At 35.5% G+C, this 25,960-nt stretch overlaps 2 protein-coding genes across 2 annotated transcripts in view; one reads left to right on the plus strand and one right to left on the minus strand.

The window, feature by feature from the left end:
- METTL15 (methyltransferase 15, mitochondrial 12S rRNA N4-cytidine) overlaps window positions 1–25,960 on the plus strand; it is a 188,221-nt gene that overhangs the window by 40,648 nt on the left and 121,613 nt on the right. The gene's annotated exons all lie outside the window — the stretch shown is intronic.
- The window catches only part of KIF18A (kinesin family member 18A), a 41,791-nt gene continuing 20,986 nt past the window's right edge, over window positions 5,156–25,960 (minus strand). Inside the window, 7 exon segments of the mRNA XM_080405290.1 lie at window positions 5,156–6,090; window positions 6,092–6,144; window positions 8,251–8,360; window positions 10,916–11,020; window positions 11,525–12,005; window positions 23,279–23,517; window positions 24,872–24,993. Coding sequence (XP_080261416.1) covers window positions 6,025–6,090; window positions 6,092–6,144; window positions 8,251–8,360; window positions 10,916–11,020; window positions 11,525–12,005; window positions 23,279–23,517; window positions 24,872–24,993 — 1,176 coding nt within the window. The 3' untranslated portion in view covers window positions 5,156–6,024.

Below are 25,960 nucleotides of genomic sequence, written 5' to 3' on the forward strand. Positions count from 1 at the left end.
AATTTTCTCCCCTCCCCCCATTATACACACAGCTCCCTCATTTTTACTTCCAATATCAAAGAGTACACGTTTTGACTTCTGTGTCCTTTATTTGGGTTTTTCAGTATTTGCTTTTTCTCCGACCTTCCCCACAAAGGTTGATTTGATAGGTTGTTCCCCACAAAGGTTGTTCCCTCAGGGGAACAACTTCACAATTTATCTGCCTCTATTTTTAAATGTTTACCTCAGTTTTAGTTTTCCCTTCCCCAGTTAAATACTCTTTGACTATTTTGGGCTTTTTTTCCTCTTACTCCTGACATTATTTTACCTACACACAGTTAAGACTAATTACTATGGTGTTTTCCCTTATGTCGCTGTCCTGATGCAGGCTGGGATGAACACTAGAGATTTAGCTATTTAAACATATTTGCATTGAAGTTCATGTTAACCATATGGTTAACTCATTGACTGGTTTTCCAGTCTCCTTCAGTATACAGAACCACTATAACACTCAAAGTTAGTTTATCTGAATATCTTTTCTTTTTGAAGACATCTTTAAATAAATGAACGAACTACTTCAATGAAATGCGAAGTACAGTAGCCTCTAAGTGCATTTGCTAGCTGGCTGGGAAAACAGTGTTTTCATCACCATACTGTAATACTTTGTGAAATATAACTACAGGTATTCATTTAAAAACAATGCCAGCAATGAAGTAGGCCAAAAATTCAAACCACAAAATGAAAATTGTTTCAGTTACACACTTTAAAGCTTGCTTTGCTTTACTGTAGCTTCTAGTAAATGTTACATTCAGTCATTCCCTTGTAGAACTTAGACGTACAATAGTCATGCTACATAAAACCTTAAGACCTAATATGTATAGCACAATTAAACTTAAAGCAACAGGGACATAGGGAATAGTTCTCCCAAGAGCACTCCATAGTAGAGAAATAAAACGGGCCATTTACCATTATACATCTACTCTCTATTAAGGCAGCTCTTGAATCTTCCTGCAGGGAAGACTACATATCTTATACTTCTAGCGGGTGAATTTTCTAACATTTATTTTCTCTAGTTGTTAAAACCAATTTCCTCATGCCTCTTTACAGACACACATTTTAAGAAAGCCAATCAAAGCGAAATAAAACTACTGAGGAGTCCAAATGATTTTCAAGGTGGACCAATTTGCTAACTTAAATCTTTATTTTTGCATGATGTTGTCAGGCTTCCAAATGCTACCTGCTATCTTCTGCAGCCAAAGTAACAAGACTTGCAGGTGCAAGAGACTCAGCTGCCTCAGTAGAGGATATCCCAAAATATTTGTCTTAGTAAGCAGATGCCTCATCAACCTTCAGGCTGCTATGAAGACTTCTCCTACCACTACAAAGGCCTTCTAATAACCCAGTCAAGTTCTCATGCTTTGCTAGTTTGACAGAACAGTGGATACAATTTATTTTGGCATGTAATCTTACTCTTTCCTATAACTTCTAGAAAACTAGGTGTCTCCAAATAAAAGTTTGCATGAGTCTTTGTTCACTAACAGGGTAGCAAAGCTTCTTACAATTCTACAAAAAAAAATATCAATAGACATGATCATCGTTCAACTTGCCCTGGCATTTGGCACAAATACACTGAAGCATAGCCATGCAGAGCTATACGTAAGGTTAAAGTAGTTACTCAAAAGGAACGACTGAAATATATGGTACTTGTGTGGAATTAGTCATAAAAAACATGTTTTGCATAAGGCTATGAAGACATAATGAGTCCAGTATGAACAGCTCAGCCTCTATAGCCTTGCTGACAACATCGTTCTCATTCTCGCGTGTATTTCTTTCTCCTGCATCGAACTCCATCCCCAGTAACAAATGCTCACGGCCTCCCAAGCCTATGCTTCACATAGCTCCTACAAACTCACTTTTCTGCAATGACAATAAGCAAGTAGATGAGTCACAGAACAAATTATACCCTACAGCCTTTGTCTGTTTTTCTAAGGATTTCCCAGCAGGACAAGATCTTTGACATCCTTTTCACACTTGCAACAAATTGCTTCTCAGAAAAGTCTCCTGCCCATTTGGTCATGGGAAATTTGGACCTCTTGGTAAAACTGTCTGCAGTGATCTTTTTTGAAAAGCTGATAGTAGCAAGCTGTCCTGAAAGCCTGGCCAGGGACCAGGAACCCAGCCTGTACTAACAGGGGTTCAACCAAAGCAGCACAACAGCTAGACATAAAACATGGGGAACCCTGTTGATTGCAATCACTTTCAGAGGAAAAAATAAGACATATTAGGAGATGATATAGTCCTCATGTAGACCATTCAAAAAGGAACTTTTTTTTTTTGCTAAAGAAAGGTTGGACAACATACACCCATGTATACACCAATATTTTTAGGAACTGAGGGTTTCACAACTGCTTTAGTTTGACGGAAAGAGCAATGGCAATTTCAATACCAAGTATTTTACAAGTCTATTTGAGCTATGCAAGGGCGCTCATAACACCATCATGAAGACTACCATGATGAAGACAATACCATTCACATTCAACTATACACACACCAAGGGTATGATGGCAATGACATATTTTCAAGAGAGACTTGAGATCTGTAATGCAGAACATACTCAGAAATATTCTAAAGACAAACTTTTGGAAAGAATTAACGTTATGAAATACTTTCCTTCTTACCTTTCTCCAAAATATACTAGATACCACATCATTGCAATTTATCTATCAACAGATTTTCTAAGTTTTTTTAACTCCCATAATTGAGCATGACCTTTTCAAAATACAGACATTTGTGTATAAGGGACTGCTTTCCACAATGCCGATATGCAGCACTGTACTCATTAATGGTCTATTAATTAGATAAAGCCATGAATATTAGGCTAAATTTTTGACTAAGGCTAATATTTGTTTTAAATAAACTAGGTATCTGTATTAAATAACAAAACAAAGTGAGCCAAGATCAGTACTGCTCCTGCCATGTATATGCCCAAACATACAAAAGTTGTCATGCATCTCACACAGCAAGTATGATTCACTTGGTACCTATGAAGTATTAGGTATCCAAGATGTCAGAATTTAGACTAGTTAAGGAGCACAATGTTTTCTTCAAATTAATTTAGTTTGAAACTACTGTTGCTTTTTTCCCCCCCTTACCCTAAACAAGGTTAAATTCATCCAAATAGAGTTCTTTACTCAGCCCGAGTCATGTTATGTTGTGCAATATTCCGTTACATCCCATCTGGCACAATGTGACACCGCATGGTATAACAGAGTGAAATCAATTATATGTATACTTTGGAAAAATACTGTTACTTCAATTAGTTTGTAAAGGTAGGCCAACAGGTAACAAGAAATGTAGACTGGCAAGAAAGCGAAATCGAGTTATATCATACCTCCTCTCTGCTTCCCAAAACCTCTTTGCTTTCTGTCTAAGAAGAAACCAGCAATCTGACAAAAAACTTATTGGGCACTGCAAAATTCTGTCTAAGCGCTATGCGTGGAATGTGCTCTGAAGCACCTTCTGCTTATGAAGTCTGTTCATAGTATGTAACAATAAATGTACAATTAATAGAGCAGAAGAGTAATTAACAGCAATCTGAAATATGAAAATCCTGCTTCAATCTGTTATGACTTCTGGAAACATTTAATTTATGCTAGTTATGAATGGTAAATACATACCTAGCTAACAAACTTATAATCAACATCTGGTTAGCAGATAGGAACAGGAGTCACTTATCTCTGTGTGTTCAGTTTCTCAACATACTTTTTTTTTTGGTCCCTGGAAGCGTTGCAAATCAATCTAATCAATTCCACTCAGGGGCATGCAAAACACATTAAGAAAAGATGAGATCCCATCAGTTCTGTGTTTTGAGTATCAGAATGTTTCATGCACTATCTAGTCTAAAAACCTTTCAGAATTGCTAGGAACATTTGTGTGGAAGTCTTACATGCCATTGGAGCAATGCACATTACAACTACATCTATAAGCAAAGCCCAACATGCCTCTTGCAGATGTGAAGCAGTATGAACAAAAGCAGCTCCCTGTGCACATTTTATATTAAATGCTGGGAATATGAAAGAAATCCCATATACCAAAAACATATTATCTTGACAATTTTAGCTGTGCCAGGTGCCAAAATCCTAAACTGAAATTAATTCCAAGATCTTGTTGCTTATTGTGATTAGGGAGACATTAAAATGATTTTTTCCCCCTATTTCATTCTACTGAAGATACTTGTATCACCTTGCTGAGATGTGGTCAAGTCCCAAATTCTAGTTTTTAGGCTTTTGTGATGTTTAGGACTTTGTTCATACAAGCCTTTTCCAGGGCCAATATTTTCTCAGTCCTCATTAGGCTATCAGAGTGACCCTATGCTCACCCCAACTGTATCACCTGTACTCCCTTTAGAATGCAAATAGGAGGATTTAGTTTTTCTCATCTCATTATTTTTAACCATCAATGCTTATTTCTCAGGGAATCATTCCTTTTTCTTTTTGAACTTGCCTGATGGCCAGCCTCTGCAACGTTGTCTGCTCCTCTGAAAAGTGGTCCTGGAAGCTTACACAGGCAGTTACCACTATCCCTCTTCTGAAGCTTTCTGAAAAACACCTCTTTAATGTGTCAAGAATAAACATGTCAACATTTGTTAACTAGGAGGATATAACAGGGAAGAAGTTTTATATTAGTTTGTCTAAATACCAAAGACTACAAATAACAAAAATAAAAATATAAACATTTGGAATACTGAAACAATTTTAGGAACAAATTTGATAAAAGCTATTAGATCATGGAGTCCAGTTCCTTGCTGTCACAGGAAAGCTCTGAAGCTCTTTTGAACCCATTACTACTGCTGAAAGCCAGAACACTCTTCTGCAGCGTACTTAGCGTTGCTTAACTGATCGGGTTGCAAGCTCTTTGCTTCAGTCATTTGAAACCACTGAAACCAGTTACTGGATTTCTTTCTCTAGTTCTCCTTAGTTTGGGGAAATTCATGTATACACTTACATTTGCACAAACCAAACACGCTAGAACCTAAGGGTTGGCAGGCTGTCAAGGCTACAATACAACTATATGTAACTACTATGTCTCTGAATATTCATAATTTATCAGTAGATACAATATGAACCACATGTACTTACAATACTTGTAAAAGTTAATGCAGACATTTTTCATAATAGAAGAGGCAAAAAAGTGCATTTATTTCTAGAAGTTCAATTCACATTACATTGGTCATCAAGACTAAATATTTATTCAAACTAACATAATAATCCTATTAACAACCAAATTAAAAAACCTGAAAAATAAACATTTACAACGAAGGAACAGACTAAGAATACAAAGGCTAAAAAGATTTAGATCTAGTACTTCATTAAAAACACTTTTTGTAAATATTTTTCTGCCTCCTGGTAGTACACGGGTAGAATCTATCCATGATAGCATATCTAGGAATAAACTGGCATCCTAGTGCTAAGCATGAATACATTTTAACATTAACATTTTTGACTTTCTTCCAAATGAAAAACAATTTTAACATTAGGACATTTCAGTGAAAATAATTTAGCAGTTCAAAACAAATTTTCTAACTTCTGTATCACAATGTTCTCAGAGAAGTAAGACTGACTGTAGGTAAGCAATTTAGAGTAGCATGTAGAAATTACAGCACCATTGATCCCCTTAAAGACTTGCATTGTCTGAAATATTGATCTGTTAGTCAAACACAGGGAAATATTCACAAAGATTATAGCAATAGTTACACTGTGCCCTTCTGCATTCCAGAGTCCAAATGAAGTGTCTTTAACTTGTTAATATACAAAACACATTTGTAAACTTTAACAGGAGACAAGAAGAGAACTTCTTACAGCATTTAACAAAATCCTTTTATTTCCAAGAATGGTTCTCTCTCAAATAGTGCATTACTAAGAGACACCTTTAACACAAAACAACTCACAAGAGGGAAACTAAGATCACCCTGTTCTCATTTGCTATCCATCAATCCTGCTTGAAATATGGACAGACTGAAAGCGAAATCCTATTTTTTTTTTTTCCTTACAAACGCATAGCAAAAGACTTCATGTTAACACCCAACGATATATTTCCTTCAGAAAGGCTTCTTCAGTAGGTTTCTTGGCACATTCTGTTCTTGCTTGCACTTCCTTGATTTAATTCCTAGTGAAGAAAGAAATATTATTAACAAATAGGAGACACTCATTCAATACACATAAGCACAATTTGGCCTACCTGGATGTCCTTCTCAAAGCATGTCTAAGAACTTTTAGAAGTACTACTTGTCCTTACTGAAAGCTTAATTTTGATATGCAAAACCATAATCACTCTAAGCTCAGTGATCCAGTGTGCTGATTGCCTAGAAAGTCCAATGATTAGATGCTCAATTGACATAAAATGCTATTAAAAAGGCACAGTGGTCTATATAAAAATGTAGAAATATGTTAAAATTTTATTAACACTTACTATTTTTATACAACAGTATTGAAAAATTAACACACTCACTAGCGAAAGCTTTGTCTATTTAATTGGAAAGCAGCTCTTTCCCTTAGGTATTTAGTCATATTTCATTCTTCTCCTGCAACGCATGGTTTTGAAGATAAAATTTTACTTTCAGTTGAACTCTGAAGAATCAAAAATCTCTTCTGTGTTGCAGAATCATAGAATCATTTAGGTTAGAAAAGACCTTTGAGATCATCAAGGCCAGCCATTAACCCTGGACTGCCAAGTCCATCCCTAAACCACGTCCCTAAGCACCACATCTATGCATTTTTGAAACACCTCTGGGGATGGCGATTCCATCGCCACCCTGGGCAGCCTGTTTCAATGCTTCACCACCTTTTCTGTGATGAATTTTTTCCTAATAGCCAATCCAAACCTCCTCCAGCACAACCTGAGACCGTTTCCTCTTTCCCTCTCGCTTATTATCTGGGGTAAGAGACTGACACCCTCTGCCTACAAGCTCCCTTCAGGTAGAATGTGGTGCTTCATTACACAGTTTCTTAATAATATCAGAGTAGTGATTGATTTTGCTAACTTTGTAACCCAGTCTTTATTAGTAGAAATTGATACTGAGGTAACTGTGTATGAACTTTGACTAACTAACCAGTAACTACTGGTTAGACTATGTTTAGCCTCATATCTACACTTCTCAGTAAGTTTAATGTAACAGAACTTCAACATTTCTCATGAATGGAGAATACGTATTCATATGTACTTGCTCCCTCACATCAGCTCTTACATAAACACGTATGTGCTGTAAAACTGGCATATCGCCTACGCCAGTGGGAAAAGCTATGCAGCTGGACTATTTCATAAAAACAGCAGACTAAAACTTTAAGCCATCTTTGATTGCCTCTAAACTGCCCAAGAAGTTGCACAAACATCATTAAGCACATTTCTGAACACAGAGAAAAGCAACAAGTGCATAGAGATAAAAGGAAAAGTTTTAAGTATTCCATGCATTATAACCTGCTGCAGGTGCCAGGTAACTTCGTTCCATGCACTAGGAAAAGGCAGAGGTTTTTAGAAGGTTGTGAACAGAAGACCTTTGTGCACATCTACTAAAAAATTATTTGTAACCAAATATGTTACAGTAAAGATTTATATACCTCAGAGAGAAGCCACGTAATTGTAGCAGGCTTTCACAGAGTACCACCTGACAGTATTATTATTAGCAATTTGTTAGAAGCAAAAGACTTCCTAAATATGGCTTTAGCTGAGAAAAAAATCTTTTATTGTGTTGGCCCAAAATAGCCCCAAAGTTTAAGTAACAGATCTCTGAGAAAAAACACCTGTGAAACCAAGTCAGCACAGTGTTATAAAACAACACAAAAATTTAAAAACAGTATAGTGCCATAAAACAAAGCAAAAAGTTAAAGACAGGTATGGAAATCACTAGAGGATTTTATTTCTTGATAAACCACACTTGGCAAAGATAAAATTGGTCATAAAGTTCATCAAACTTCTCAACAAGTACACAAATTTTTGGTGGAATTTCTGGTGGAAGACCGTAACTCTTGGGAAAAGGTTTTTCCAACCAGCTTGTCGTAATATTGAGTTTTTATTAGATACCATCGAGGTAACTGCTTAGAGATTCAGATTTTTTTGGTTATCAATAGATTTACTATTCAAACCAATAGCTTAGTACTGATCACAGCAACACACGATATTAAATTGACAAAACCTTGAATATCAACCTTAATTTTGAACCTCCTGTACAATCACAGTTAACAGTGCCGTGTCACACATCCAGCCTTTGACACTTACCTGCCATTTTGGGTACTCTTAGAGATCTATAGCTCATCAAAACATCTTGCCGAATGCGTTTTGCAGAAACAGGGTCTTGCAGGCTGCCTAATGCAGTGTTTGATGAAGAACTGGAAAAACAGACAGAAAAGAGCTTGCTTTCAGTTAAAGTGATTAAGCTATATTACAGTTGTTTAGCCCTTGCAATGTAGAAATACATTCAACGTTATTATCCAGTCCTGGTAATTCGTAATGGAACGCAAAGAATAAGCTAATTTATTTATGATGTATATATATGGATATTATTCCCCGTTTTCCTTTTTAAAAATTTACGAGAATATTTCAACAGTGGAAATAAGAACTAATGTTGTCACTTATGTTAGAACGCAAACTGATATCCTACAGTTTTTTTGGAAACTACAGAAGCCGGTTTGGTGGCCTTTGCACACAAACTGTACTAAGAAACAATCTTAATTCATGTATGAAATCCTTGAAATGACCAAGCTGTGTTTATTGAAAAAACTACCTTTTTTTTATTTCTACAATAATTTTTCTATGGCCTCCAACACAGTTGGAGGAGGTGGCTTCATAGCAGAGAATACTTCTCAGCTAAGCTGCAAAAAAGCTGTTATAGCTTCAAATTCATTGAGACAAACCCTCTATACTTTATAGCCTTTTATATGATGGACTTTAGATCTACAGTGAAAGTTATAAACCTATCTGATCTCACCCTTTGACACTTGCCCTGCTAGCTTCCCCAATTCCACTCTGTAAGACAGCCTCATTAACAAGCTAATTCTATTTATGGCCCAAGTTCCTATGCTTTTTTGCATTCCCCTAACAATATTGTATTATTCTCACTTTATAGCCCCCTAACTTACACTACTGTTCTTAATAATAACTGTCTGCCTAAATGGAAATATATAGCAATCTGTAAAGACTAAGACCTGTTTTGTGCCAGTCCTATTAATGCATGTTTCTTGTAAGAGGACTTATGCCAATAAGAACATAATCCTGTTTAGTAAAAGCAGCCGCTCTATTGTGGCTGACTTGTCTTTTATCCCTTGTCCTAGCCATACGACTGTTTCAAATTATATTTCTAATGTGTAGAATATGCCTGCAATTTATATTGTTATTCTAATGTTAGTAGATGAATGACTGAACTACTTCAAACAGGAGAAGTGTGGGAGAGAAAAAGGAGAAAAAGCTAAGAGAAATGAAAGTAGGTGCTATCTGAGAAGTAAGAGCAAATAAGCAGCTTTCAGTCCCTCTCTTCATCACAAACTACTAGACAAAACCATAAAGAATTTTTGTTTACCGTGTTTGCAGTCTGAGACAAAAGAAATAATCCCCCAAAAAGGAATAAAAGTTGTGCAATTTTCCTGGGATTTTATTCTAACCCTGAAACTGGGAAATACATGCTTGAGACATGGAAGGAAAGAGATAAAAGAGCAGAAAGTTAGTCTTTTGGGAAGAGAAAAGCACATAAGTTTGGAAATCATTACACAATGATTACAAAAACAGTACTCCTAAAGTCTACCTTAGAACATTTACCTTAAGGTAAGATAAATCAGGCTCCAAAAGTTCCCATGCCTCTCCCTAAGAAAAACTAGCAAATTAGCCCAGTTTCAGAGAGCAAGTGATTTATTTTGCCAAATTCATGATCAAGCTTTTGAAAAATGGGAAGTGTGAGGTGAGCTTCTTTTCTCATCCCAGAGCAATACAGTTTATTCCTCATCTTAGAAAAACAGTTTAGAAAAATAACAAACGACAATTAGAACAGGAACATTAAATTGGATCAGGTATATCTATGATCTAGGAAGATTTGCTATCTCAAAGATGCTAATAAACCAAAAAAATGCTTAAGTTTCTTCCGTATCCTGTGATCTTTCTATAGAATTTGTTACAACAACCTTGAAACAGTCTTTAGAAGACTTATGAGGTAGCAGCTCTACTCACTGTCTAGCAACAGGTGACTCATAGTATGATTTTAAAAAGGTATCAACTTTTGCTTTTCAAAAAAGAAGAAAAAAAAAGAAAAAATTCTTTTTTCAGTAGTAGGCTGATTGTTAATGTATTTAAGGATTAACTAAACCAAACAAGAATACAATTCCACTTAGCATCTATTCAGTTTCAGATCTTCTACTAACAAGGCTCTTTTGAGATCGTAAAACAGAAGAGGGAGTTCTTCCCAGAGCAGAGCACAAGAATGAAGTCATAGTAACTGAGACTGGACATGAATTATTAGAAAAACAAAGGCACTGGCCACTAAAGTATTATTAAATGTTTTCTTCACTTTCTATTTTGGTAGTTTCTAATGTCTTTCAGCAAAGGCATAACATTTTCAAAAAAAATAGTGATTTTTAATTGATGATAGAATTTCTCTTTTCAGAATTATAGGTCATCTTTCTATTTTGATTAGACAGAAGATACAGGAGACACCATATTATTTGCACTTGATAAAACAGAGTTCCTAAACAAAGAGTAAAATCGATTCTATGCAGCTTGCCAGGAAGAAAAAAAAAAAAAAAGAATTGCCAAACATATTTGACTCAGAACTTCTCATATATAGGCCCAGATGACTTGCATAAGAGGTTTTCAGATTTGAAATGTAACACCGAAGCTAAAGTGAGAACATAAAAAATGAATACAAACTCATTGTATAGAAGAGTTAGTTTAAACTTACCTTAATACCTTTCTTTTTCTCTCAGCAGCAGAAGTCATCGCCATATACGAGGGCTTCTCAAGTGCTGAAGAATGATTATTTTTTTTTAAGGAAAAGAGATCAAGCCTGAAATAAAGGAATTATATTTTGTAAAATCTATTCTGGTTAGAAGTCAAGCGAAGTTGTAAATAAATGTTACATTGAAAAAAATACTGGAAATGTTTCAATAATATTACTTAAGGCAGCTTTGCAGAATTTCATGCATATATGGCCCCTTTAACGATGGTATCTCTCAATGTCCAGGAGGTTAAGGATTCATTTTACAGACCAGAAAAGTACAGCTGAGAAAACCTAACTTGCCTGAAGCATCACAAAATTTCAGTAGTGTTGTATTTTCGGTACATATCTTGTAACACAGGATAAGTTTTCAACTTCATCTGTCATCATCAACATACCACTGATTTTAAATAATGGCAAAATTGAATCTGATGCCGACTAAAATGGAGGATTTTATTTTCAAAATGTTGGTTTTACAGATAAAACTGACACCAATAGAAAAAACTCAGCTGTGAAAATTAACAGGATTAAATCGCTTGGGTAACATTCCTTGCCCATGCAAATGGAAAATACCTTTTTAGAAAGACATCGCTGCATGGCTGCGACTCCTTCATGGACGAGTCAGCAGATGTTTCAGTTGTTTCACCTGTCCCTTCACAGATAATTACTGTTGAGTCAATGTCAGCTTCATCGCACTTTGGGACATCACATGTATAGTCCATAATACTTGTCTTTTTCACTGGCATACCTATATTACTTGCATCAGCTTCTTGAAGGCCTGCAAGGTGCAAAGCTTTCTTTACCACAGCCTGCGTACAGTAGCTTTGTACTGGTTTTCTGCAAAATTCTGGTGTATAGACAATAGGGCGGACCTCCTTGGTAAGAGAATCCTCCAGATGATAGAGACTGGAGGGCTTGGATGCATCAGGAGTTTGAGCTGTGACTGGAGAGCCCATCAGCTTCCGCCTGGTTTTTTTCTGTAGTGGTACTGTATATCTTGTTGTTTGTTGTGTATTTGTATTCATTTCTTGTGATGGCGTGCCAAAATTTGTACCTGTGTAACATAGGTATCAATGGTTAGCACATTAACCTATATCTACCACTTAAGTCTTGCTTTTTATCCTCCTCTGTTAAAATGTTTATTAACAGAAATTCCTACTAACAGTATTTATTTCTTTTACATATTCATTTGATCATTGAAATTATTTCTATTGCAGCATTGTCCAGATGGTAGCATTTGTTCTGTGGCACTCAAAGTATTACAAATCTGCATAGGCTGATATAGTTAATCCCAGAGATGCTACAAGTAATCACAAGTAAGATATGACACATGACAACAGGGAATTGAAGAGTAAGAGTATTGAAAATGATCACATTATCATGACACAACTCTTCATTTAAGATGGTACTAACAGTAATCTACAGCTGCCCCCCGGTCACAGCCATTTTTTTTCCTAGCAAACACTATGCAGGAGGGAGAGACTCTCGTAAAAGGAAGGTCATAGAATCACTTAGACTAAAAAAATTATTTGACATTGCAAATACAAGAATGTTTTGGAAAAGAGGAAAGAAGTTACTTGGATCCTGTCATCTCAATGTATCAACTGTGGGAAAAAAAGCTCTTCAGTAAAACCCCCACCCTTAAAAATAACAAAGCAAGCAATGCAGCAGTAACTGGCCATTCCCATTCATCCTGGTTTATACTGGGGTTTGGAAGTATCATAGTCCCCCCCCCCCCCCCCCCCCAAGCAGGTGGCAATGATGGTAATCGCCAAAGTAAGAGGCAAAAAGAAACCTTTCTTTTATTCAAGTTTTCAGTAGAAGAGAATCATTTTAAGACAGAGACCACTGTTCAAATGGCTAGGCTATTGGTGACTGAAGTAGTTAATAACAAAAAAGGATATATACTTTTTCTTAAACAAATGAAGAGTAGGAAAGGGCTGTCAAATCCAAGTGCTTCTATATTTAACTTTCAGTGCAAATTAAAAAAAAATTAAGTAAAGCCTATTATCTTTAAAATGCTTAAGGGTTGGCCCCATTTCATTTGGTAGCCGCAGCATCACATTTCCCCTTTCTGCATTGCCTACTCCATTCCTACGAGCAACTAAACTGCAAAAAGAGCTCCTGCTTTTTAAACTGCTACAAGTTACTCAGCCATTAACTATGGTATTCATATAACATTGTTGATAAATATTTCTTCTGAAATTCCATTCTGTTTTTGCCTCAAAGTAAGTTAGTTTTAACTCCTTAATCTGAATGCTTCTTTAGTTCTCTCTCATGTGTTAACACTTACGGCATTTTAGCTGTTCCATAAAAATTCTTTGAAGAGGAGGAAAACTGATTAAAGCCACATACGTATTGCATTATTCCACACACGCCCTGCATCTGCTTTCTTACAAAAAGCAAAGCTTAAGTGATTGTAGCCGTTTCCTTGACTGCTCACCACTTCCCAGCCCATTTAATTCTGACCTCATTGCCCAGTTGCAACCCAGTTTGCCATAAGCAAGAAACTTTAAGAATGCCAATTCCCTGATGCCCACAGAAATCAGATGTCTTGGGGCAAAGGTCCAAACAAAACCCTCATTGAAGAAGAGCAGTCAAAGGCTGAAGGGTGATCTCAGCACCAGTTTTTTGTGCACACTTTGGAACTAGACATACCCATATGATGGATTCCTCATGCACAGCTACATGAGATGATGCCCCATTAGAAGATACAAATGATAGTTGTGAGGAGACAGAAAAGGTTTTCAGGACTAACACGAGACCTAGAGCTCTTCTGGGCAGATGGAGTGGGTAGCACCAAAGCTACTTGTGTGCAAGTAGCAAGTAAATTAGATGCTAATATATAGGCCACAAATCTATTCTATGTTGCCAGAACTTAATTCAATAATAGAACCATTGGAAAAAACTAAGCAAACATTTATTCCTCTCTCAAGGGCTCAGTTTCACAAAGAACAATGCTTAAACTATTATGCTTCAACAAATATGCAACATCTTAACCAACAATGCATAAACAATAAAAGGAGGTTAATTCAAGCTAAACCGCTTACGGAAAAAGATGCCTGGACAATTACATGAACAATTACAATTGTATTCTTTTTTCAGGTCTGAAGAAACACAGACATGGAAAAACTCAAGCCTGAGAGGACTACTTGACATGTAGTTAAAATGCAAAATACATTATTTTCTCATACGTAGTCTTAGCCTAATTGACAGTCAGCATTCACCAGGGGAAGCACAGCAAGTTGTTGAGACACAGCAGTTAGATTGTAATCTAAACGTTAAGCTAATTCAGAATATCCTCAATGAGCAGTGAAATAGAAAGGGTAGTAAAACACCGCCTGTGTTTTCCCCAAATAATTTTTACCTCAACCCCAAATAATACAGACCTAATTCAACAAAGACATTTTTCTCCGAGACCTGATAGCATTTTTTTGGTAACAAGCAAGGAAGTTATTTATGAACCATTTCCGATATGGACTCTGTGATGCTATCAACAATGCTATGCTTTATTGATGTGATTACTCTTTAACTTTGGTTTCCTAACTACTATATTGTTCTTCTACTTAAGAGACTTAACATGTCTTTCTTTCAAAAAATATATTTTCTAGTCATCACAACCCAAAATTGAGACCAAAACTTTCTTTTAAAGATTTGCTGACAGCTTATATTCTTAAATACAAGAATAAGCTTCCATTCTAGTGTTTGAAATAACTATCCACTAAAACATTTCAGGACACATTTTAAATTATCATTTTATTAAGTTTTACTCCTGCTTATATGCATCAGACAGTGTGCGTTTCAGGAAAAATAGTGGTTAGAATTCTATTTGTCTGTTGTTACATTAGGACAGAGAGGTTCCAGTTTCAGAAAGTTTGCTTACAGTAAGACACTGAGGTTTTGCTAATGCCCTAAAGTTCCTAGGAAGTCAGTCTGATGGAGAAACATTTTGCTAAGAGTGCCAAGTTTTAGAAGCTTCCCCAGGACTAAATACTGGAAGCCTTTTTAAATTAACTGTAAATGCAGGCATTCAAACCATGAACTAAATAGGCAAAGAACACAAAACTGTTGCCACAACATTAATAATTTGTTGAATTTCATCATAATGAACAGTATTTCATACTGTAATACAAGTACATTAATAAAAAGACAGTTGCAGCCATTCTATAAGGGTAAATATAAGCTGTTAGTAAAACCCCAGGCCTATTTTTAAAATCTATTTCTGGAATAAAACTCATTTTACAATGAAGGTAAAACAAAACTAGGTTTTCTTGCCCATTAAGTGTTGGAAAGCCTATAAAATATTCAAGAAGTGTCCCTTCTCATAGCTTTTTGTGAAAGCATTTAATTGTTCCTAACACAGTAAACAAAAAAGTAAACAAAAACATCACCAGCAACATCATATTTAACTAGGTTTCACTAAATAACCTAAGCCGAATGTGTCACACACACCCCCAACACCCCAGTTCCATGTTAGCTTGCTGTTCTACAGTATATAGCTCCAAGAAGTTATGATATAATAAATATAAATATAGCAGGAAAAACATTTAAACTTACAAAATAAAGGAATGCCAGTGTTTTTATTTTTGTCTTAATAAGGAAGCAAGATACTGAAACTGGTTGTTCATTTTTTGCAGGTGCTTTTAACAGCTGCCATTGAGAAGTTCAAATAAAATGGGCTCAGGTAACAGTAGCTGCTACAAAAACACTACTCCTGTAGATTTCAGATGACTTCACATGGTCCTATCAAAAGTATTTCTCCTTAAAAAAAAGTTTTGTTTTTTTTTCTAAGAAGCTATTTTCAAGTACTTCAAAGGCTACTTCAGGTTATTAAAACCAGTGCTACTCACAGACATGTTTCCAAACTCTATATATATAAAAATTCTTACCAAAAGAGAAAACTTAATACTCAAGCTGACGCAAAGTAATATGCCCGAAACTGAAACACCATACCTTGCCTGTCCTAAATACTGACTTCAAACAACTTCAGCATAATTTTGTGTAAACAAGCACTGAACAATTCAGCAAACTGTTTTTTAAAAATGCGGTCACTACGTGGCTTATATTGCAACGGGACAGCTAAAACTAGGGAGAACCAGTTCCCCTAACTCCTATTCAAGAAGGGGAAAGGTTCCAGAACAAAAGACTTGAAAGTTTCAAGTGGCAAATATGAACTTCCAGTACTCAAGCAACGCAGAAGACACATTCATTTCACAGCAGATCTTGTCTACTAAAACCAAAGTATTTGTATGACAATTTCATACAATGCTTTCTCCCAGGATACTCAATTTTAACATGATATTGTTGAGTGCTTGTAGGTGGTATGTATGTAGATGTTACATACTTTAGCATATGCTTTATTTTACTGCCTACATACTCCAATAAGTAAACACTGACAACTGAGACAACAGGAACAGGTGAGGTAATATAAAATATGTTAGTAAAATCTCACTGAGGACGTTAATAAGGAATTTATTTATTTATTGCAGTAACAAACAGTAGATACCCTATGCATATCACTTACTAATTTTAATAGTAAGAACAATCCATGCATCCCATGGAACAATTATACTGTTGAACTTGCTGCATGGCAGATCCCGTAAACATACATGGTTTACAAAATACAGACCTGACAAACTTAAAAGATACCTACTGACAATTATTACCTACAATTGGTTCGATGGGATTTCTCATTGCACCAGAACTGGAAACTGCAAGTCGGCTGACTCTAGATTGGTCTTGTATTGCTGTCTGTCTTGGGAGCATGTTACTGGCCAGCCACTAAGTGCAGGGTACCAAAGACAATGCAGGCATGGACCAAGTATGGCTATACTCATATTTTCTTAAAGAACCAATCTAAGCAGTTCCTGAATGGATGCCTAATGCTAATTCTTAAGCATTGTCATTACTTTTCTACAGAAAGACACACTCCAGCTCTAAAGAAAATCTCCAAACCTGTTCTACAATAAGGCAAGGGAATTACTATGTTTATGGTTTCTATTTGCTTCATGTTTTATGGCCAGTTCAATCTTTCACATCAGAATGATCACTGTGATTCGGTGATATTACATTTACTTTTTATTTTATGTAGTGATTAATTTTTGTATATGCTTTACTGAAATACCCACAGTTAACTCGGACTAGCCTAAAAGGAAAAAAATTAGAAGTTTTATTTCCTTAGCTAGCGCTTTCACAGCTACAATGCTTCTCTTTAAAAATAAGCATTATACCAAATATTTTTTAGAGAATAGATCACATATTTGCTCATGTTTGATTTCAGGTCGATTATTATTAAAGGTAATTGTCAGAATCCTTGATAGATACTATTTTTCTTAAGGAATTCAATTGTAAATTAGAAATAAAAGTCAACCTCCACTGACCAACCACCCTCCATCAAATAGTATGAGGTGGTTTTGGTCATGAGTTTGTTGTATTATCTGTCTCAAAATACAACTCAGAAAAGCAGATTCAGGAGAGAAACCCAGCATTATTAGATATTTACAGCCCTTTGAGTTAACATGAAAAGCAGAATGCAGAATCTGTAAAACAAGAGTCCCAGCAAGTGAGTAGGGTTCAATGACAAAATGACCCTGATGAATTGGGTTAGTTCTAATTGATGTTTGGGACAAAATAATGGCCAAGACTTTTTCTTCTTCTGGAACTCATGTTAATACATACATAAGGGGATTATTTCTGGAAACTGTGCTAAATTAAGTCTAGCAGGCTGTTCTGCTAAAGGGAAATTAAATATTAATGTATTCATTTCAATAAACATTTCTGGGCTACAAATGATTGATCCAATTACAATACTAACCATACATTTTCATTCTTTTAACAACTGACTCATGGAATTCCAAATTGCAAATGAGGTCTAATGAGTGTATTTCAATTATTTAATATTCATGCGACCCAAGGCATCACTGCAGTGACCAGTTTTGCAAACAGCTGCTATGAACTGAAAAAGGCTAGAATCCACGCTGCATTTTTGCAATTCCCAGTGGTCAGGTGTACTACAAGAAAAAAAATACTTAAAAGTCATATAGGACAGCATGAAAACGCTGCTCAATAGAAGACAAGTCTTTCCTACACACAAGACACATGCCTTTCCTAATTTTAATCAAGTCTTTTACTACATGCAACTGCATCCCAATTTTTCCTGCCATGCAAAATAATACATTAGCTTTACTTTCAGATGTTTGTGACAAGGGGAGGTAATGGATGCTTTTTGGGTTGTTTCCCCCCCCCCCCCCCCCCCCCCCCGTAAATCAATTCCATTCTCTCAATGGTAATGTACAGTAAGGCTTCTGGAAATGGGATGCCTGAAACAATGCCAAGAACTTTCCCATTCACAGAAATACTTGCAAATACCCGTCAGAGGTCTCCACATGTCCGTCCATACTCTATGAATACTGTATGGCTCTCCATTAACCAACACTCAAGCATGAGGGCACAAATACATTTTTAGATGAACATGTCTTCAGAGCTTGTACTTTCCTTGATATAAATAATTGTTCCTGAGGTTGCACATATATGGTTTCGTGAAGCATACACAAGCTTAATCTAAAATGTTAACCTATTTGTAAACAAAAATGATAGTGGAAAACTAGCATTTCCTCTGCAAAACAACAATTCTGATTTATAATTATGGTTGAACAAGTAGCATGGGTGGATGCTTAGAAACACAAGTATAGACTGATGAAACAATTGCTTCCAAAATATCTTCTCTAATAATATAGAGTAGAAAGTATGATTAAAACATGTTACGGGAATCTCATGTTAAGGCTTCACCATGAAAGGGAGCAAGAGCAGATGTTCTTAAAGTAATGTGCTTTCAGTCATATTTTCAGAAACAAAAATTAAATTACCAAGAACAGTGATTAAAAAAGCATAAGATGAGTACACTCAGTAGGATAAATTAATGTTGTGCAAATACTTTAAATTTGTTTTTACTTAACTTGAAATTAAGTGACAATTCAAATATTCAAATGTTTCATTTTACATTAAATTTGAGGGTATTTTATTTTAAAAATCCTGAAGTATTGGTAGTAGAAAAAAAATAAATCACATCCAATAAGCGCAATCAGAAATTTAAGACTTGGATATTCTGTTAAGTTCTTTACAAAGTACTCCTTGAATCATTACATTTAGAATGCTTTAGCATGCACTGCAAAACAATTGTTTGTTAGATCAAATTAATTGCCATGCATATCTGCGTTAATATAGCACTGTCTAAAGAAATCTGACGAGCAAGAAAGATGAGCTTAGGACAAATCGAGAATTTTTAAGAGCTATTTCTAGTATCCATGGTAAGGCTAGTGTAGACAGATGACTAAATTATTACTTGATTGGATGAGGTTGTTGATTAACAGTCAGCTAGTAATATACACCTCTGACTCTCAGAGCAAGCCATTTTACAGGTGGTGTTTAAAGCTTTCGAAGTTAAAGGAAAAGCAAAATATACAGAGGTCTATTCCTGTAGTGAAGCACTATATGCGTTTTGGCAAAGCTTTCACCAAAAATCAGACTTTTTTAAGCACAAGAATTTACTATCTTGAAAACTGTATAAACAGATGTTAAATGAACGGCTAGATAATGTCTTCATCTTTTCCTTTCCCACTATGACTTTATATTACTTAATACACAGGAGATCCTTTCCAAGGAAGGAATCTTTATTAGAAACCAAGATATATGTGCTACTGGAATTCAGCTGAAATTATTCAGTATTTTGAAACTCCTGAGAGAAGTAAGGTTCTTATAACAAAGTAATATCCAACCCACTTCATCCAATCAAGTAAGCTCATTTGGAATTTATTTTTCAAATCTTCTTTAAGAGACTTTCAACAAAACCTGGAATAAAAATCCCTACCTTTTCACCTTTGCTATCCTTCCCTTTACTCTTTTTAGATTCTTTTTCCATATCGATTACTACTTTGACTTCCTTCTTCAGCATCAGCTACTGGAATGTAGTTAATTCTCAAGAAATCCATGAGAAGTTAAGGCCATGCTTTCAGAGCTTTTCCTATTCCATAGATATAATTTAGCTGCTTCAGCCTTTTGGGGACAGTGCTTACAATCAGAAAAATTATTTGTGTGACAAAATGCTTCAAGTTTTATGTTATAACACTCAATAAAGATTTGTTTGCATTAAAACAGTATCACAGTTCTGCTTAAAAAGACTGCCAGCAAAAGGTTAGTGTCATTAAAAAAAAGTTTCATGCAACGATTAGTGGCTCTTGTTTTATGAGACACAGAATACAGTAGTTTCTTTCAAGTACAGGTGTTTTTCTGCATTGCTACCACTTCAAATGCATGGTGACTAAACAGTCACTTGTAGTTTGTTAATTAATTGGACATTTCCAAATACAGATAATGCAAGGATAGTACACACATCCTTAATACTTTTTACTTGATAGAAGACATGTAATTAACTTCATAAACTTACACTGAAGAGGAATTTCTGTTTTCCTCCTAAATCTTACTGTTTTCTATAGGAGTAGTATCTCATTTTTGCAGAGGGATTTTATGTCAAAAAATATTCTTTCAAATACGTGTTAACCTAGGTTCAAAAGCAATACATCACATTTGTTACCAGCAGACCTAGTACACTCTTCCTCTAAGATGCTCCAGACTTATGTTTCATATGAAAGAAACATTACATTGCCACAAATTAACTTTTCTACCCTCTCCGCCAGTTTATTTAGAAAAGAAACTTCTAAGATACTAACACAAGGTGACACTTATATTAAATGTGAGATGTAAAAAAATTGCTACTCTCAAGTTACAACATGGAAAGTAAGAATCAAATCACAAGACATGAACTTCATTGCTCTTTCCTGCTGACAAGTTAAAGTCCATGCAATTATATGTGCAATACAGATTTTTGTATTGGGAATAATGACCACTGTGTAGCACATGGCTCATGTTTTTGGTTTGTGGGTTTTTTTTTTCATCTTGGTGCAAAACACTATTTCCTTCCTAACATCTTGAACAAACCATAAATAATATAATATCAATGCAACAAAGGTGTGAGGGATCTGTATAAATCTTACCTTTTATTTGTTCACTAAGTTCTTACGTCAGCTCTTGCTAACATTTGCCAAGCATACTTCTGAGATGACTTTAGGGAAAAGGAATTGGATTCTTGAATAATTTATTTCATCTTTAAAGTAAAAAAGAAATCACTACATCCTTCCTATTTCTGATTGCGATGTTGCCCTTGTACTACACTTTTCCCCATGCTAATTATTTTTCCTGATTTATGTTTTTTCTTAATAGTTTGCTATATACATTCTGCACAATTGATTTCCATAACAGTTCAACATATTTCAAATGGTAATTCAAACCAACAGTGGTAGAAGAGCTATTTCACTGCATTTATTTTGTGCTCAACAGAGGAAAAACAATAAATGAAAGCACTCTAAGTGGGTAACTTCTTTCTACCTGTATTTGGGTACATCTCCCTACCTACTCTTCCAGAAAAAAAAAAAAAAGTCCCTCTAAAAGGAAAACAAACCATATGGCTATGATATAAAATAACCACCAGTCAGGAGCATGGCTTCATGTTTGTCTTGCAGATATAAAACACCAGTCTCCAACTTAAAACTCCATGGCACATGAGAACTGAACTCTTAATTTACAAGTGGTTTAGAGAAGTCTGTATTTCTTTCCTTCTTCAGTCAGACTTACACCTCCACAAAACCAGTCTTCAGATGTTATAAAGGCCATTTTTAGGAGTTTAGGGTTTTTTATATAATAAAAATGACAAATTTCAAGCAGATAATCAGTTTAAATTATAAGTGAAAATATAGGCATATATACACGCATGAAACCATTTGAAATAAGCAGTTCTTGTTACAAAAAATCACCTAATTCTAGCACTTCAGATTCTTGTGTTCTAGCGCTGGAAATAAAATGTTACAGTATTTGAATTCTTAGATGAATTACAGCAGGAAACAACCCAACCTCCAGACCCTTTGCTAATCTGCTTTGCCGTAACAGAGTAATCTGACTAGAAAACCATTTTTTAAAATTATATATATTTTTTTAAAAGGATAAAAGAAAAGAAAATCACTACCTTTTATTTGAATACCTTTCATAAAGTTTTGCAGAATATATTTCCATTATGGTATGACAGTAGCATTGTAAGAAACACAATGCTACTGAACACCACAGGTACTTATCACTGCCATGATTTTCCAAAAGACTGCCAGCAAGCCAAGATCACATCCAATTTCTTTCTTTATGGGAAATAAGAATGGAGCAGAGTGGAAGAACACTATAATCAGCTGAGGTCCACTGCCCTCACTCCAAGTGGGAAGGAGAAATGGGCAACAACTGCTTTTAACCTTACTGAATCCTTGACTAGCACGGGTGGAATAGGAAGTACAAAAGCATGCAAGCCTTCAGAGAGAAGGAAAATAAAGTTTGCAAACCATTTCACAGGGGTCAACGCTTTTCCCTTTTGAGAAGCTGAAGCAGTATGTATCTGATTTTCCCTTGTTACCCATGGATGTCTTTCAGTGTTTTGGACTGTTGACTGCAACCGGAAAGCCCCAGTGTGGCGAGTGCTGCCTTCCCAGAGGATAAGATACAAGCACTGGCCCACAGCAGCTGCACTGTCAGGCCAAGATTTTGCTTGTCACCCATCAGACCACTGCCTTCTGTAAGGATTCTTCATCCCTTTTCACCCAGGCTACGCTCCAGAGCAACTCGCTTTACAGTGAAACAAGAAAAGCAGTGAGACAGAGTTATGGGGGGAAAAGTAGGGCCATGAGGATACATCAAGGCAGTGAATTTCATGGTAGAAATGGTGAATCCTTCGTTTCTTGAAAAAATAAACTTACAAAATATTGCACTAATTGATTCAAAGTTAATCTGCAATTAATTTATGGGAAATCTCATCACCCTCAAAGCTTTTAATTGAAACTGTGCAAAACTGTAGTAACTGCTTAACATATCAAATTGCTAACAGAATAATACTTATTAACACAATGATTCCTTTTCCATCAATGTAATGCAAAAGAATCAAATGGAATTATTAATCATACTCATAGGATCTAGGAACATTAATACACAGGGTACTTTTTAAGAAGAAAAGGGAGGGAGTTACCTGTTGGCAGAGTGTGTCTAGCCATTGCAAAAGTAAATTTCTTTCCTATATCCAATCAAGAAAGGTATATAACTTACAGGAAGTGGGTCTTGAGGCTCAGTTGTACAGCTGGCTTCAGGATTTGCAGATGTGTACATCCACTGTGTTTATGAATGACATACAGCTCTTGCGGGAGATATTCAAAAGTATTTCCAACAGAGAACAAATCATATACTTACGGCATGGGGTGTTTGGTCTGTGCACAAGTTGTGGGAATACGAAGACAGATGACAACTCTAGTTGATGGTTTTTATTTTGTTCCTTCTCTTCAGTTTGGTCTGCCCAAACTACTGATTTTTGTCTTTCAATCAGCTGCTCAACCTCCCCAAATTCAGTCTCAGTTAAATTATTTGTCAACCCAGCTTCTTTCAAAGTCAGGTATTGCTTGCGAAGAACTGGAAGCAAAGTAACTAGCACTCTGTAAAACAACAACAGGCAAGATAAATATGACTAAATCATAACTAATCTGATACCAGCACTGTCACTGTTAGGAATATGGGTGGTGGTGGTGCCTTCTCCCTCAGCCCCAGCCCCCCACCATGTTCTGCTGTGTCATTTAATTTATTTTGCAGGAACACCATGACACTGAGAAGAAATATTCATGACTAGAGTGATTTTTCCCTTTGCAAAATCTTGCATTTCACTAATCATTAACTAGGTATAGTTTTTCCTCAGTGTCCAAGACGTTCAGACCCTCAACCACCACAGAAATATAGTCAGTATAGATCTTGACTGAATTCTGACTTTCTAAAATGAAGCATCGGATAAACAAAGAATATAAACCAAATTAAGTGGTTTAAGCCATGCACATCTCAATTAGATGTGCAAAGAACCTTATTAGAAGCCTCGTGCAAATAAGTTTAGATACTAGGATCTTTACCTAAATAACGGAATATACTAAAATGCACACACAATTGTAAACCAAATTAAAGTAACAATAAGTTTAGAAATTCTACCTGAATACAGACATCCGTTAACTGTGCAGTTAGTTGCAAGACTAAACAGTAGGTTCAAGCAATAGGGAAAGGGATACCTATATAAAACCCCAAAGATATAACTGCAATAATAATGTAGCTTTAAAAATTTTGCTTTCATTTTTGCAGGTTTACATATTACTTTTTGTAATGCTTATGGCAACAGCCTTTCCTCCAAAGGTAGAAGAAAAGCTGGTTGTTTCACTTGGGAATGATTTTATTACAAATTTAATATATTTATTTACCAAACAGATTTGCAATTACTTCCTACTCCTTATGACACACTCTGAAAGCTAGTCTCTCAACACTTTCAAAAGATAGATAATGGAAAAAGAGCTGATGCTTACAACCAAATTCAGCTGTTTTCACTCTATCAAAGATCTTAATATTATAAATTTTTAATACAAGTAAATTAATGCCTACAGTTCAAGAAATTAAAAGAGAACACATTTATTAAAAAACCCTATACTGCTGTTCAACACAGAAGACTAAAATAAGACACCTTGATCTATTGAACAATTTTTAAAAACTATGCAAAGAAAATTAAATAGAAACAAGAAGCACTAGAATATACCTGCAGTTTCTGTTAAACAATGGTAAATACAGACCAAGATTTATTAAGTGTTTATTTTTTTAACATACGGTTTTGCTTAAGAAAAAACAATTCTAATCTAGAAAAAAAGTTCAAGAAAAGTCTTGCTTCTTTTTCAACTAAAACTAAATTCTACATATATGCCGTCTGAAGTTACAAATGTCAGAATAGAAGTCTTACAGTGTCTGCTATGAAACCGTACTTACTTTTCTGTCTGCTTATAATGTTGAACTTGAAGGGACACCAGAGATAACATGTGCTCTATCTGGGCTTTCAGGTCCTTAATTTCTAGGTTTAAGTGGCAACACCGCAGATCTTTACTGAGTTCCTTGGGAAATTAGCAAGAAAAGAAACTGACAACTGAAAATTGGTAGAGAGAAACTAAAATACAGAGTAAAAATAATATTAATTCATCCTACACTGAAAAGTAAAGATGCAATGCACCTATATTATTATAATATAATGAAGTTTTATGGTAGAAAAGTATGAATTGACTGAATTTTATTTACACGCATGAATATTGCTTTGTAGATTACTTTGACCAATTGTAGGTATACTGTAATTAGCATTAAGATTCCAACAGGCACACACATATGCTTATCTATGCATGCCCCAAATGTATGTTTGATATATGTTTGCCTTCTTTCCTGTGTACTTGCTCCACATCTAAACTTAAGTGACATTGTCTAGGACAAGTCTTCAACTGTATTCAGTCGTCTTCCTGAGATGCCAGTATCCCCTTTGAAATATCTTAAGTTAATTTCTTTTTAAGTATCAACACATTTTACTAACCCAGTAAAAATACAGGTATTGAAATATAATCCATTATATGAGCCACATAAGTGCTTATTACACTGTCATTTAAGCCACTCCAATTGCTGGCTGAAACTAAGAGGCAGGGAAGAACAACCTTTCTTTTCCTCTTGCTCTTGCACAGACCTTCATCTGCTTCCCTTCCCTTCTGAGTCTACTGGCTAAAACTTGGCAGACCACTGCTCTTTCCCCCTTCCCTCTCCTCCTCTAGCACCCTACAAAAAAAAAAGTTTTTTTTGGCCAGGCTAAGAATTAGATTGTCACGTGGTTCAATGAGCATAGGGAGCTACTGTAAAAGCAAGATTAGAAGTGTATGGCCACAAGCAGGATCAACACTCTGGCAGCCATCTGAACAGCTCAGCCATAGCATGCTTAATCCACTTTAACATGCATTTTAGTATGTAATTGTATATTTTCATGAATAAGGAATACTTGCACAAACATTGAAGTTTTTAGGGCAGAACAGAAACAGCTAACACTAA

This window comes from Falco punctatus (assembly GCF_963210335.1).
Source record: "Falco punctatus genome assembly, chromosome: 10".
Taxonomy (NCBI): domain Eukaryota; kingdom Metazoa; phylum Chordata; class Aves; order Falconiformes; family Falconidae; genus Falco; species Falco punctatus.